Genomic DNA, 15,783 nt, shown 5'->3' on the forward strand with positions numbered 1-15,783 from the left:
AAAAACAAAGAGGGAAAGGATTTGCTGAATTAACTATGTGAACTGGAATACAAAAAAGGGAGGTGTGAGGAGGTCAGGAAACGAGTAATTGAAATATAAGACATGAAAAGTTTGATTTGTTTTTAATTATTTTATTTTTCACATATTTTGTATTTTTTTCTGTATTTTTGTATCTTTTTTCTTTGTCTTTTTTATTTTTCTTTTTTTATATTGTAATTTTCTTTGTTTGTAAAATCTCAATGAATATCTGTAAAACCATAACAAAGTGTGTAAGAGACCTACAAATTGTAAGAAGCATAATCAGATGAATCGGAAGTTAAAAGTGTGTATATATATCGTTAGTTAGTGTCCATGTCCTTTATGTTGTTATATGTATTGTCTATGTATTGTATATGTCATATGTAAATTGTTGGATAATAAAGGTTGTTTTAAAATATAAATAAATAAATAAATAATAAATAAATAAATAAATAAATATTACATCCTGCAGTCAACCGGAAGCCGCACCTCGGTTGTCGAACATTTCGGAAGCTGAAGGGGCTTCTGGAAAGGATTATGTTCAACAACCAATGTTTGACTGTAATGATAACAATCTTTTACTCTTTTAATGATAATAAATAATTATAAAATTATTTATTTATACAACAACTGCGGTAAGGATTGGAAAAGAGCCAGTGTGGTGTAGTGGTTAAGAGCGGTAGATTCATAATCTGGGGAACCGGGTTTGCGTCTCCGCTCCTCCACATGCAGCTGCTGGGTGACCTTGGGCCAGTCACACTTCTCTGAAGTCTCTCAGCCCCACTCACCCCACAGAGTGTTTGTTGTGGGGGAGCAAGGGAAAGGAGAATGTTAGCCGCTTTGAGACTCCTGAAGGGGAGTGAAAGGCGGGATATCAAATCCAAAAATAAGTAGTGTAACGGATCTGGAGAATTTTCCTGGGTTTATGCTTAATGTAGAATGCTGAATGGGAGGAGTTCTGGAATGCCTGACATCACAAGAGAGGTGGCTCTTAGCCAGTGGGAGGATGAAATACCCTTAAGAAGAAATTAGAGAAAAGATTGTTATATGACAACACCAAGGTATCCAAACAGAAAAAGGTCTGGAGGGTGGAACACATTCCTTATGAGCTGTGATATTTGCACGGTCTCATTCCAGGGCCAAAAGGTCACTAAGAAGAAAAATGATCAGGAGGTTTTATAAAGTACTGTACAGATGGTTTTTCTCTTTTAAATACAGTACTAGAACTGTGGGTCAGCCAATGAAACTGACTGGTGGTACATTCTAGGGCTGTGTACAGGTGCTGTCTTGCCAGCGCCCCCTAATGGCTGTTTGACCAATAGCAACCACCAGACAATCTAGAAGTTCTTAGATTCCACTGGACGGAGGACTGACAGACTCTTAGGTAGAGACAAGCGTTTATTAATTGGTAAACATTAGCAAAGAAATTGATCAGCACCGTAGAAAAAGAGTCTAATGTAAAGCCAACAGCAACTGGAATAAACTACAGAGCTAGCAATATAACCAATAAGCCAAAAAATCTTAGGCAACAATAATCATAATACAGATAGAATAGGTAGAGTTCTTCATGTCTCCCCAGCCGATGGAGATTTGGAAGGTTTATCTGGGACACTTCAGACTGGCAGATGGTTGCTCTCTTCACATTCTGGAATGGAGCATAGAACAATATATCAAGATCTCCCTGTCTCCTTAAGCTGCTGGCCCTTACATAGTCCATAGTGAAGGTCTCATGCCAAGCTGGCAACAGGTGTAATTCATGCTGTAATTACATTCCCATCCTGCACAGCCCCAATCACCCCACACTGCCGGAGGGAAAGGCGCAGGCTGTGGGCCACCCAGCAGGCTGTACAGCAGCCCCTATACCACCCCCAAAGCCGTGGAAGAGGTGCTGACTGCGGGAGGCCCAGCAGGCTGCTCTGGGGGCCTGGGTCAGGCCACACCACCCACGTGGCCCCAATCTGGCCCATAGCTGTCAACATTCCCCTTTTCTTGCGAGGAATCCTATTCGGAATAAGAGAAGAAGAAGAAGAAGAGTTTGGATTTGATATCCCGCCTTTCATTCCCTTTAAGGAGTCTCAAAGCGGCTAACATTCTCCTTTCCCTTCCTCTGTGGGGTGAGTGGGGCTGAGAGACTTCAGAGAAGTGTGACTGGCCCAAGGTCACCCAGCAGCTGCATGTGGAGGAGCGGGGAAGCAAACCCGGTTCCCCAGATTACGAGACTACCGCTCTTAACCACTACACCACACTGGAATTTCCCTTAAAAAAAGGGAAAAGTTGACAGCTATGACCTGGCCCTGATGCTGGGAAGGAGGTGCGGGCTGCAGCAAGGCCTAAGCAGGCCCCACCACGGCCCCAATCCCCTGCCCGTCCCCGGGGGGACGCCATGAACAAGAGGAACACTTACCTCACCAAGAGCGAAGTCCAGTGATGCATCCAGGAGGAAGAAAACAAAGAGAGCCTGGGCTGAAGAGCACCGGCCCTTTGCCTGGCCCTCACCCCACCCCAAACTGGGGGCCCATTGTCCTGCTGAGAAGGGGGCGGGGTGACAGTCACTCTGCAGCAAGGTGGGTGGCACCTGGCAGGTAAGCCCCGTGCTGTGTTGCAAACCCCGCCCACCTCCTGGAGGGGGTGTGAGCAGAAATTACGTTCCCATCCTTTCACTTCTTCTCAAACAGCCACGTTCCTTATATTAATGCTACAGCTACATTGCAAATCAGAAGCACCACATTCTGTTTTCTTCCCTGGTGCCCTGCTCTGATTCATGGGCCCATTTTGTCAATCCAGATCCAGATCATGATCCAGAAAATGCAAGTCTTTGCAATTCCATTTGCTAGCTCAGATGGCTTCAAAACGGAATTAGACAACATCCCTCTTCGTTCTTTCGTTAAGCCACAGCATCAGTTGTCAGGCTGGGTCTTGGCAGACTTGGAGGGCCTGTGTAACAGCTTCCTCTCTGCTTCTTTTCCAGTTCCAACTAATGGTCTCCATTCAATTGGATTTCTATGCATCTCATGGAGACTGGATCTTGTACTCCATCTTTTCTGATGATCAGGAGGTAGTTCTATAATTAAATGTATATACCTTCCATCAAAGGGACGCGGGTGGCGCTGTGGGTTAAACCACAGAGCCTAGGACTTGCCGATCAGAAGGTTGGCGGTTCGAATCTCCGCAATGGGGTGAGCTCCCATTGCTCGGTCCCTGCTCCTGCCAACCTAGCAGTTCGAACGTACGTCAAAAGTGCAAGTAGATAAATAGGTACCACTCCGGCGGGAAGGTAAATGGCGTTTCCGTGCGCTGCTCTGGTTCACCAGAAGCAGGTTAGTCATGCTGGCCACATGACTTGGAAACTGTACGCCGGCTCCCTCAGCCAATAAAGTGAGATGAGCGTCACAACCCCAGAGTCGGCCATGACTGGACCTAATGGTCAGGGGTCCCTTTTGTTACGATATGGATACAACACAGCTGCAAACTGCTAGCTTGATGTTTACATCATGTGATGTGGCTAGCTGTGGGAAAGAATGTTCCCAGAAGTTCACAGGCTACTCAAAGCTGTGTTCTGTGTGTAATATGAGACCTTCCTGTTGCCTATGTAAAGGAAGTCTTTGTCACTTGTTGGAAGGAGACTGAAGTGATCAGACATGTTTTCTTGTAGTGCTGTAATGTCAGAAATAAACAGAATGTAGAAGGACTTTCTGACTATTCTTCTTTCCCCTGCGAAGGGGGAGAAGGGGGTGTGCATTTTCCACGCTGGGAAATGTCGCCTATCGAGGTCTGCCTGGACTGTCTGGGATGGCAGCCAGAGTAGATCAACCGGTAAACAAGCTCCGGGAGCAGGGAGAGGGGCCAGCCTCTCCCGGTGGGGCTAGTTTTACAACACCTTTACCTTTACCTTCCATCAAGGGTGGGGAACATGTGACCCTCCAGATGTTATTGGTCTACAACTCCCATCGTCCTCAACCATTGACCATGATTCCTGTGATGCAGAGAGTTGGAACTTTGGAAGACCTCATAGATCCCACAAAATCTAGTAAATGGTGAACATCTCAATGGAGTCCTGCAAACGAGATGTCCAGGAGTTTAGAGAGGAATAGGATGCAAAATGAGAAAGTGCTATATTACCTAAAACAAAAATGCATTGGAATCCATATAGAACATTTCTTTTGGTTCAAAACTGAGATTGATCTAGCAAAAGAAAAAGAAACATATTTCAGTTATATTGGACTCAACAACCTCTTTACGGGAAAGGATGGTCTAATACTGATAGACCCCACTCTGTACCTAATGTGCTCATAGTGTTATTCTCCATTTGTTCTTGTCTTGTTCTTACTCAGACAAAACCAAGAGGATGGGGAAGCTAGCGCTTGCAAAGCGTGGAGTGTCCAGAAGGAACGCAGCGTCCAGAAAGCGCAAAGCAAAAGCAAATGAAACTGGTGGTCTGTATACAGCACAGTCATAGGGGCTGAGGTTTCTCATAAAGTAGAGGAATGCGCGGGAAAGGGAAGTTGATGGAGAGACGGGCAGGGAGTGGATTGTGCCAGGGAGGAGTGCTGAGAAAAGCCCACGCAGCTCTTTGGGTGCCAGAGAGCCACTAAGCCCCATAGAAACCCCAGGAGTGAGCCTACTCTTTGCTGCTGGCTGCTGTGTTCCTTTAGTGTGTGCAGTCAGGAATGGCTGTACAATTAGGCAGAATGAGGCAGCTGCCTCAGGTAGCAGGTCTGGGGTGGGTAGAGATGTGCAGACCACACAAACTGCACTGCGCCTCCTCAGTTGGTCTGCTGCCCCGTTAGCCACCTTGAGATAAGAGCCAATGGCCAGGCCAGCCCAGCTTCTGTATGTGGAATTATGTGTTTGGAGGGAGAATCTTGTCATTTGCCTGGGGGGCAGAAAGTAGTATCAAAGGCTCCTGTCTTCTGATCCAGACATTGGTCAGAAAAGTTTCCTCAAGCAGCAAGGCATCTCACTTTGCTTCCTCCACCTGCTTTTATCCTCCCAAGTGCCCACCCCCTGAACAGTTGAGTGTCTCTGGCTGATGGCTTCCACAGCATATGGAAGCCCTTTTTCCTGGAGTGGCAATGGTATGTTGGCTACTGATGGCTAAAGCAGGATTTTCTTTCTTCAAGCATCTGCTTTTCGGGACTTGGTTACATTCTTCAAATCTCCAGTGGGTGAAAGATTGATCGTTCTTGAGATTTTCATCTTTACTGTCATGACGCTGCTGGTTTTCATTCTGTGTAAGTACACAATTGGCATACGGTGATACTTCTGTCGTGGGCTTTGCTTCAGTGCCAATAGCATTTCCAAAAAGAGATGGCAGGATCCACCTTCCATTTACCCCTTTCATCTCTCTTTTATACCAGGGAGGGAGTTCCAGCTGTCACCCAGTGAGAGCAATGGCACTGTTTTGTTCTCCCTGAATAAGTGAGTTCCAGCACTTGGAACAGAAGCACAGGCTAACACAAGTCCCTGGGACATCCTGGACAATTCCCTTTCCCAGCTTGCAATTCTCTCCTCCTTTCCCAACTAAATCTCATTTGCTGTGGGAGAGCCCCCGTTTCTGGTCCTCGGCACCCTGCCCTCTGCTAGGGCTCCAGTTCCTTCAAGGAAAGTGTTTGGGGAAAACAGGCTGCAAAGGATAAGGCCATGGCTAATGTGGCTGGATCCATAGCCTACCTGAATATCGAGATATATGCAGGGCTTTTTTCAGCCGGAATTCACCAGGACTCAGTTACGGCCCCTCTCAGGTGCGTGATGTTTCCATTCTAAGAGAACAAGGGAGGCATTAATGGCGAGTTTGAGTGCCTCTTTTTCTAGAAAAATAGCACTGGATAGATGAACACATGGCCTATTTGCCTAGTGAATTCATTTTTAAAGTAAGCAAAGCTCGGGGAGAGGGAGTCAAATGATCCAAGAATTTGCATATTTTAAGCATATGGCAGGGCACGAGGCAACCTGGCAAATGCAAGTCTGTAGGACAAAGAGGACAGGTGTATCTAGACAACCAAAAATCTAACGCTCTCTAAGGAAGGCCAACTATCTGGTGAAGAAGTAGCAGGCTAAATGGAAACAGGACTTCAGACCCCCAGGGCAGCTTAAATCAAGGCATGAGAACCCTCAATCTAAGGGCTGAGAGCAGAAAATATTAATAGAAGTCGTTTTCATGTTTTTGTTGATTTGATTTTTTTATTAGCCCTTCTCCCTAAGGACCCGGGGCACGTTACAAGTCGGCAATTTAAATCCAATATTAATAGCAGTTTGAAACCAAGTATCCCCTTCCCCAGCTTATCAGATTAGTGTGCCGGAACACAATTTCTCCATTTCTTTGCGGAAATAAATCCTGCGTCCAGTCAGGCTTCCCTGCGTGGCTCTGCTTGGGAGCTGACCTGGCAGGAGAGCAGAGTAGCAGCGGTCCTGCATCCGTGTGAGATGAGGGATAAATCAAGTCCAGAGACAGTTCGGTTCTTATCTCTAGAAGCGTTTATTTACAAAGCAACAAAACCGTCAGAAACTTCCGACATCTCTCCGTGCTCCAAAAGCACACACGCAGCCTCTCTGAGGCTTGAGCTGTGTCTCAGTCAGAATCGAAAGCAAGTCTGAATGCAGACACACACTGTGACGCACTTCTCTGCGTCAAGCTCCTCCCAGATACAGGACACCACGGAGTTTTAACCCTGTCAGTTCCAAACTCCACAATTTCTTTTCTACCTCCCTCCTTCTTAGATCGGAAGGAACTGAGAAAGAGAGAGGAGCTTCAAGTGGCAATGGATATGATACGAACTGTTGTTGTTGGGACTGATCCAATCTACGAAGACAAGGATGGTAAGCATTTTATATGCACATCCACACTTTTGCTGTAACATGTTTAAATTAAACAGAGTTCAATTCCTGAAGTTAAATTTGGGGTTCATATTGCTTGAGCAATACATATATTCAATGAAACTCATCACCCAACAGAGTTCACCACTTTTTCATTGCTCAGCAGGAAGCAAAGCAGACGGTTGTGATTCTCACATCTCCCCACTAGAAATGCTGTTCTCCCCCATCACACTGTAACTCACGTTTCCCCCCACTTCTCCCTGCATGCCATCACCAAAGCTGCTCTCTGGGGGGACCTTTGGAACAGATTGGAGGGAAGGGGGCTGAAGATCGCATTGCACAAGGGAAAATCCTTGCACTGACATTATATCCCACATCATAAAAAGAGTTTCAGTGCCTCTATTTTCTTAGATCTCACAAAGCATAATTGAAAACTGCAAAGTATTCTTTGTATATTTGGCTTTCCTGTGGAATTCAAGGCAGAATTGCTTTGAGACCCTGTGATTCCCAGCAGAAAAGGAGGACATAGGAGAGGAACATTAGAGATACTTCATGAGCCACTTTTAATATGAGAACAGGATAGTGGACTGCATGGGTCTTTGGTCTGATCCAGCTGCAGGGGTCTTCAGAGGCTTTTCGTTGGTGATCTCAGCCACAGAGAATCAAGTCTGCCCTTATATTCATAAGAAATCCATCCTGGAGCTCAGCTTCTTGTTTCAGGCTTGAGTGTTTTTAAGTGTTTGGAAATGGTTTCCTGATATTTGCAGATTGTTATTTCAGATACTCCTGCCTTAAACGGTTTCAAATCTTTTAGACTTAGAAATACTTGCTGCAGCTCAAAACATATCGGAGGAAATGCAGTATTTTGCCAACTTAAATGATCAACTGCAAAAAGAAATTGGTAAGCTACCCTATGATGCTGAAAAATTGTAGTGCAGTGGGAACCTGCCCTGATTCTGCACCAGCTGAAAGCCCCTCCTCTAGCTGAAAACTCTTAGAGCCAGAGCAGACTGCTGCCCTCCTTCGCATCCAGCCACCCTAGGGAAACATCAGAGATATTCAGATCAGCTCTCCTGAACTGTCAAAATGCTTTGCAAGCAAGTCACAGAAAGCTGCTCTTAGTTCTATCATCTCCTTCGGGCCAGACTGTAGCAGGCCGTACGCTACCCGGGAAAGCTCTGCTGGATGGCAGAATGGAGGAAGCAAAGCAAGTCTTCTTTGCAGCCTTCACTGCCACTTGGTGGGCTCGATGATGAGCCCTCACCAGTAGTCGATTGCATTCAACCAGATTTTTCCTCCACTCGCGTAAAAGACATCTTCCAGCATCTTTCTTTGCCCTAACCTCTGCAGTATAAGGTAAAGGGACAGCTGACCGTTAGGTCCAGTCGTGACCGACTCTGGGGTTGCGGCGCTCATCTCACTTTATTGGCCAAGGGAGCCGGAGTATAGCTTCCGGGTCATGTGGCCAGCATGACTAAGCCGCTTCTGGCGAACCAGAGCAGCGCACAGAACGCCGTTTACCTTCCCGCTGGAGTGGTACCTATTTATCCACTTGCACTTTGATGTGCTTTTGAACTGCTAGGTTGGCAGGAGCAGGGACCAAGCAATGGGAGCTCACCCCGTCGTGGGGATTCAAACTGCCAAACTTCTGATCGGCAAGTCATAGGCTCTGTAATTTAACCCACAGCGCCACCCATGTCCCCCTCTGCAGTATACTAGGGGGCCAAGCAGGCTGCATGAAGCAGGAATGGGCACTCAGGGCCAATCATGTCAATGGCCCAAGCCAAGGCAGAGGGCCCTCCCCTCTGGGTAGTTGCACCCGCCCTGTGGCACTCCCTCCCACCAGATATCAAGGGAAAAAACAGCTATCTGACTTTCAGAAGACATTTGAAGGCAGCCTTCTTCAGGGAAGGTTTTAATGGTTGGTGTCCAATTCTGTTTTAATTTGTTGGAAGTTGCCCAGAGTGGCTGGGGGAAACCCAGTCTGATGGGCAGCATATAAATAAAGTATTATCATCATCATCATCATCATCATCATCATCATCATCATTATTATTATTATTATTTTGTTGTTCCAGAGCTTGGCCAAAGTTTGGCAGGAGCACCAAAATCCCCCAGAGCCATTTTGGAAGCCCACTGGATCCATCCTGTCAGCTCAGGCAGGGAGACTGCTGGGCAGCAAAGTGGATGGTAAACCAGCAGACTCCCTCATTTGTCCCAGTTGCCCAATGCCAGGAACACACACTCTAGATTCCCACCCCCACCCCCAGCAGAGAGCCTGGAGAGAGGAAGAGAAACAAATAGGTGAGGCCCCAGGGGTTCAGATAAGGCCTGTGAGGGGACGTACATCTTTTGTCTATTCCCTCAAATAAAAGCTTCTTGACTGCGTTCCTTTTCCAGCTCTCCCCACCCAGGTATTTACTGCAGCATCAGCATGGGTTGAAGCGTTAATGTTGTTCTTGTTTTAATCTTTCCGAGCTTCCTAGATGAATATATGTTATCACGTGGCCGCAGGAATGAACTTAACAAAAATAACTGAAATCTGCACAGACAAACAAGGTGGTCCCCATTAAATTCCCTATTTCCCCCCTCTACTTCCTCCATACATGGCTTGACTCAAAGATACCCTTCTTGAAAACTTGAACAATGGCTGGGTCATATATGAAAGGACCTTCTATTGGTTTTCTATTGAGATAGGCTCATGGACGGATGCCCAAAAACATTGTGAGCAGGAGGGTGCCAGGCTCATTTCTGTGGAAACAAGGGAAGAACAGGTGAGCATCAAAGCTGAGTACAGGAAGGTAGAAGATCTCCTTGAGCCAAAGGCTCCTATCATCACCATCCATTTAAGAAGCTCCAATCCCCCTGTATGCAGCCAAGACAGCAACTCCATCAGTCAAGCCAAGGGGTGGGTGGGGCAGGGAGCAGCTGCTACCACCTGGGACTCACTAAGGTTTCTTGGAGCTGCTGAGCTCTAATAGAATGAAGCTGGCAGTCAGGAAAGAGGTCTTGGAGGAGGAGATATTTGAGGGGCATCTATCCCTTGGCTTGCTGGTAAATTCTTCCTCTCCTCTGTGAGATGTACTGAGTGCTTAGAAGGAAGGCTTCGCTCACCACCCTAACCCTCTGGCATGAGAGTATCATGGAGTTTACTCTAGAGGAGCTTGCAGGGTATATCCCTCTCCCAGCACCTTAGCCCTGGTAGAGGAGCTACTGGGCTGCTACAGGGCACAGACATGGGTGAGACTCCATCATCATGCCATCAAGTATCCCACAAGCAGACTGATTCCAGTGTCTTTGGAGCCAACCAACAAACATGGTGGCAGAAATTGGAGTATTTGCCACACAGGTCACTGTCCTGCCAGGTGGTTCCAAGACCAACTGTTCTCTGGCACAGTCATTTACAGCATTTGGAAATTTTAACTCTGTGTCAAGACTGGAAGACGTGTCACCAGTCTTGGTGAGGGCAGGTGAAGTCACCCTTCCCTACAATAGTTCCTCTTTGGGATGCTTCCTTGCTTCCATCATCATCATCATAATTGTGATCAGGGGGACAATACCACATCCACTGTACGAAATTATTCTTGGTGATGGGAATTCTATGTATAGTTTTGATCACTGCTTCCTCAATATATGTGGATTGGACCTTCAAATGTGACACCTGCTGCTTTTAAAATGTGTTTGTTTTATGCATGTTGAATTTCTGTTAAGGGCTATAGTCTCCTAGAGAAAAGGACATTGTCTTAAAAGATTTTATTTGTTCTTTCTGCACCCCCTTCCCTAGTATTTTATAAACAAGCAAGTAGAAAGACATCAAAAGTTTTTTTGGATTGGAGTCTTTAAAGACAAGGGAAAGAAATGGTCGTGGCTGTCAGGAATGGAGGCTTCAGTCCAGTAAGTTTCTGAAGAAACATTTGTTAATGGCGTGCATGCCAAAAAGCTGCAGGTTCTGTTTACATAACTGATCTGTTCACTCTCCAAATATATTTTGCCATGCACTTTTCTCTACTACCAAAGATCTGCATATGTACTCCTCCACATCATTGTCCAGGTGAGCAACTGCTTCTTCTCACAAGGTTGGAGAGGCAGGAAGGCTGCTCTTCCTGCTTCTCTAACCTAGTGAATGTGCTGATTCAGAAGAGGGTGAGGGCATCCTTTTCAATGGGTTGTGCTGCTTAGCTCAGCTACAAAAGGACTTGCAGGAACCTAAACCGAGCAACACTCTCTTTAGGAAAATATTTCTACAGTTATCTGCTGAACAATCTGAATAACTAGCAATCTCAGAACTAAAATAATAGGAGCAGATGAGGCAAGTTTGTGAGAGAGCGTAGTTCACGTCACTCTCTTGAATAGAATCATAGACACATAGAAATTGAGTGTTGGATGAGACCCCAAGGGTCATCTAGCCCAACCCCCTGCAAAGCAGGAATCACTGACAGATCCCCGATAGTTTTGGGTTGTTTAAGACAGTTCATGGTTCTCTTTAAGTATCTAACAACTCTTTTCAACCCGTGTTGATGGATTGACAAGGTCAGAGTAAGATCTCACTCATCCACAGCTTGGTAGTAGAACAGCGAGCTGGTCTGGCATTTATTACCAAGACTGGATGAACAGAGGGTCGCTTTCTCCTGGAACAAAACCCAATGGCATTCATCTCCATTGATGCAACCAATTAATCACTTAACCTTTTTGGAAAAGGTATTGAGTAAAGTTCACAAACGGCCATTGGAGTTGGGTAATACCAGCTGGGAACTTAAACCCTGTATGCCAGTGGTTCCCACTTAGCTAAGTAGTACAGACCCCTTGTTTTTCAAAAGCCAAGCCATGGGCCCCTCTACCTTTGAACATTTGAATATCTCTGTGGCAGTTTTTGTTATGTGAATGGTGTAATGAAGCCGCTGGGTGGGTGGTCTTTGGACTTCCAATTGGTGAATCACTGCTGTATGTGAACTTTGTTGTTGTTTAGTCGTTTAGTTCTGTCCGAGTCTTCGTGACCCAATGAACCGGAGCATGCCAGGCACTCCTGTCTTCCACTGCCTCCCGCAGTTTGGTCAAACTCATGCTGGTAGCTTCGAGAACACTGTCCAACCATCTCATCCTCTGTCTTCCCCTTCTCCTTGTGCCCTCTATCTTTCCCAACATCAGGGTCTTTTCCAGGGAGTCTTCTCTTCTCATGAGGTGGCCAGCTCTCACTTCCATACATCACTACTGGGAAAACCATAGCTTTAACTATACAGACCTTTGTTGGCAAGGTGATGTCTCTGCTTTTTAAGATGCTGTCTAGGTTTGTCATTGCTTTTCTCCCAAGAAGCAGGCGTCTATTAATTTCGTGGCTGCTGTCACCATCTGCAGTGATCATGGAGCCCAAGAAAGTAAAATCTCTCACTGCCTTCTACACTACTACACCATTATTACTAATATCAATTGAATAGATTAATGGAGAGTTAAAAATGGGGGAGTTATAGAATACATTTACACAGAATTTTAGTGTTCTGTAGTGGGACTTGATTCAATATACAATAGACACTGGAGAATGCAAGGCCTTACCAGAAGTGACAATAAGCATGGGGCTATAAACCATGGATAATTGATTAGAGTATATATATATATATATATGAGAGAGAAATCATATCATTCCAACCATCTCTATAATGGCTTTGCGGTTATAGATTATATTTTGTATTTCAGTTGTAGACTTAGCTATTTTTGTTTCTGTATAGTGTCATTGCCATCCTTGTGCATAAGGTGAGTGATAGATGTGAGAGGAGGTGGGTTATGGCAGATGCAAATCTAACAAAGTTTTTATTTGCTCAGAACAATCACTACTGTGCAAACTCTGCTACGAGAGAGTAAGGATCTCTCAACACCCAAAATGGTTCACAGCAGATCTGAGGAGGATGTGGGTGCATATGGAGAGGAGAGAGGGGTGGTTCTGTTGCAGAAATGGAAATCCTAGCAATAGCAGAAGTACTGCATGGGATACTACACAAAATTGTTAAATAAAGTGACTGAATGTTCTTTTGTGTACCACTGAGCCTTCCATAGTGACACCCTCAATTTTTTTTTGTAGTTTCCTATGAGGAATCACTTCATATCAGAAGGAAATAGTCCTGACCCACAGTTGTGGTTTTTTTGTTCTTTTACGTGGTTAGAATTCTAAAATCTGGGGAGAAAAATCCATCACGATTGTGGGTGGATGTGAAGAGAGAAAGAGCTGAACATCTTTTTAATGGTAGAAGACATGGGGAGTGAGTGAGGAAGTAGACATCCAGTCTTGATTGATCAGTCCTGCTTTTCTTTTCAGCTACTGGAATTACTATGAGCCAAATTATGAAGCGAACCATGACTGTGTTGCTGTGTCCTATGAGTGCTACTATGAAAAATGCTGGATGGCATTCGAATGTGATCTGCAAATACACTATATTTGTAAGAAGGTGCCTAATGATACTTGGCTCTAAGAAGACACCTTAAGATGAACGTTAACTGGATCCCATGATCACTACACAAAACCAAAACCAAGAGATCACCCCACGATTTTAATGCACAATCCACACCCTGCCACCTAGATTATGGGACTCTCTGGCATCAACCCTCAAACACACATTGAAAAGACCTTAATCTGCAAGCTCAAACATAGATGGCTACGAAAATAAAGGATGGAAGGGTCCAGTCATAGCCTGTTTCTGTTTAATGTCTTTATTTGCAATGTATACCAGTATTTGTTTCCTTACTCTGCGTGTTGATGCCCCATTGCCCCTTCTGATCTCCATGGTCGCTACCTTACAAGGCACATAAGGACAACCATGCATGCCAAGCAATGAGAATGGGGTGAATTACAAGGTGTGAATAGCTTGGTCTATGTTGAGGACTGGCACCCCAGGAGTCTAGCCGGGGACCTCTCCTGTCATGTCTTGCAAGATTGATGGATGGAAGTGGCTGTGGTCGCTTCATTCTGTCCTGCATAGCAAGCCAAGGTGAACTGATATTTTAATTCTTTATTTTCAGGGAATAAACTGAACAGGAAGACTGGGAAGTGTCCACTCGGTCTGCTCAGTTCCTCTCAGAAGAGGAGGGAGGGTGGGAAGGTTTGCCCCCTTGTCTCCAGCAGTTTCAAGAGGAGGAGAAGACAGAGCTGAATTGTAGCTGAAGGAAGAAATGCCTAGTTACAAGATAGTGGTGGAGGAGGGGGGAGTGAGGGAGCAGCCTGCAGAGACCTCCCTGGAAAGTTTGGGAGATCCTCCTTCTCCAAGCGCTCGTCAGTCACTTCGCCTTCAGGAACAGAGAATGTAGAGGAGTGTGATTCCCGGGACCTTCTGTAGGTACTCAGGATGTTGTTGGGGATGGAAGAGGTGGTCTTCAGAGCAGGCAACATCTCCTTTGCGTGGAGACCTGGATTCTTTGTCTTGCAACCAGAAGACTGATACAAACTTGCTTGTTCTTCTTGTCTTTGATGCTGCCAGGGGAGGAGAGGGTTCTCCATTCCTGACATTCATTGACAAAAGGATATCATTGTAATGGCTTGGGTCTCTCCCACAGACGCGAGACAACTCCGCCAGTCAATTATTTCAGATTTATTGCTCAAACAAACCAAAACATGACGGAGCTCAGCTACTCAGCGTCATCCCCCAAGGAAGCAGTTGCTGGGACTGAGCTCCACCCCCTTTTCCTCCAGCAGGAAAACCCCCACTGTCCTTTCCTTTCCGGGCCTCTTGCAAAGTCTCAAGAGCCTACAAGTTTTTGGAGAGGCTACTGCCTGTCTTTCTCTGTCTGATTCACTGCTTGAGCTGCCTAATCTGTTCCCTCTGTCTGCCAGTGTTCCCGCTTCCTGTCAGTGAAGGGACATAGCTGACAATCATCTTGGTAGTATATATTTATACTTAGTAGTATATATGATACTTGTGTCTTGTGTCTTTGCTGAGCAGACATGCTAACAATCCTACAGTTAAGGATCGGAGAGCACTGAAACACATAGCACGTTACCTGAAAGGGACTATGCACTACAGACTGAGATTCACTAATCAGGAGTCTGGAGGTCTTGAGATATTTGCAGATGCAAGTTTTGGAAGTGACACCATGGATGGCAAGAGCACTTCTGGAGTATGCTACATGTACAACCTGTGTCTGTTTGACTGGTCGTGCAAGAAGCAAACAACAGTGAGTTTAAGTTCCTGTGAAGCTGAACTTAAGGCACTTAATGCACTCATATTCACTTTTGGATTGTGAATGGTTATTGCAGTTGTGTGAGGACATGAAGATTGATGTGAGATGTCCTGTACAGGTTTATCAAGACAATAGGTCATGTTTGTCTTTGCTAATGTCTGAGGGATGTAAGCAAAGAACCAAGTACTTGCAGATTAAATTACATTGTGCAAGGGAATGTATCCAGAAGGGACTCATTCAGATCTCCTACATGTCAGGAAAAGAGATTCCTGTAGATCTGTTGTCAAAAGTTGTTCCCAGAGAACAGCTTGATGAATATGTATGGCGGTTGCAGTTGTGCTGAAGGATTGCAGCAGTGGGTACATGGAAAGGGAGAGGATGTTGGTATTCCATTCCCCCGCTGTGCAGACGTGTGGGATTGTTTTAATCACGTCTGTGTTTTACATTCCAGCACTGATTGTTGGAGTCTTGTGAACAGAAGTTCCGTTCTGTATTGCTTTTTTGTTCTCTCCGAGAGGAAGAAGGAGAGGAGCCATGTTTTCCTTTGTCCTGATTGTGTATATAAATAAAGTAGCTTAGTACTCACACCCCAGAGCCTGGCTTCTGCTGATGTTGTTTCTCTGCTAATGTGTGCTCAGTGTCTCTGGACATGAGTCACAGAATCTCGTCAGGGAAGAAGATTGATGGATCCCAGGAGCGGCACGCAGATGAGAAGAACAGGCTGGCACGTATAATGTTTGCCTCGTCGCCCGCCCTGCCTGAAGGCAACTACCCCAACATCCTGCTGGCCTG

At 45.6% G+C, this 15,783-nt stretch overlaps 1 protein-coding gene and 1 pseudogene across 5 annotated transcripts; both read left to right on the forward strand.

The window, feature by feature from the left end:
* The window catches only part of LOC128412277 (zinc finger protein 420-like), a 309,743-nt pseudogene that overhangs the window by 126,637 nt on the left and 167,323 nt on the right, over positions 1-15,783 (forward strand).
* Positions 983-13,520, forward strand: LOC128412145 (C-type lectin domain family 4 member M-like). Of its 5 annotated transcripts, none has more exons than XM_053385004.1 (9): positions 983-1,079; positions 2,987-3,073; positions 4,350-4,451; positions 5,139-5,249; positions 6,736-6,834; positions 7,646-7,732; positions 9,529-9,605; positions 10,616-10,725; positions 13,136-13,520. In XM_053385004.1, exons 3-9 carry the CDS (start codon positions 4,364-4,366, stop codon positions 13,287-13,289), a joined length of 726 nt encoding a protein of 241 aa, XP_053240979.1. In that variant the 5' UTR covers positions 983-1,079; positions 2,987-3,073; positions 4,350-4,363; the 3' UTR covers positions 13,290-13,520. The 5 variants fall into 5 exon arrangements, with proteins under 5 accessions (XP_053240979.1, XP_053240976.1, XP_053240980.1 ...); XM_053385001.1 differs by having other exon boundaries at positions 9,454-9,605; positions 13,136-13,515; XM_053385002.1 differs by having other exon boundaries at positions 1,007-1,097; positions 9,454-9,605; positions 13,136-13,515.

The sequence above is a fragment of the Podarcis raffonei genome, chromosome 4 (assembly GCF_027172205.1).
Source record: "Podarcis raffonei isolate rPodRaf1 chromosome 4, rPodRaf1.pri, whole genome shotgun sequence".
NCBI classification, from domain to species: Eukaryota; Metazoa; Chordata; class Lepidosauria; order Squamata; family Lacertidae; genus Podarcis; species Podarcis raffonei.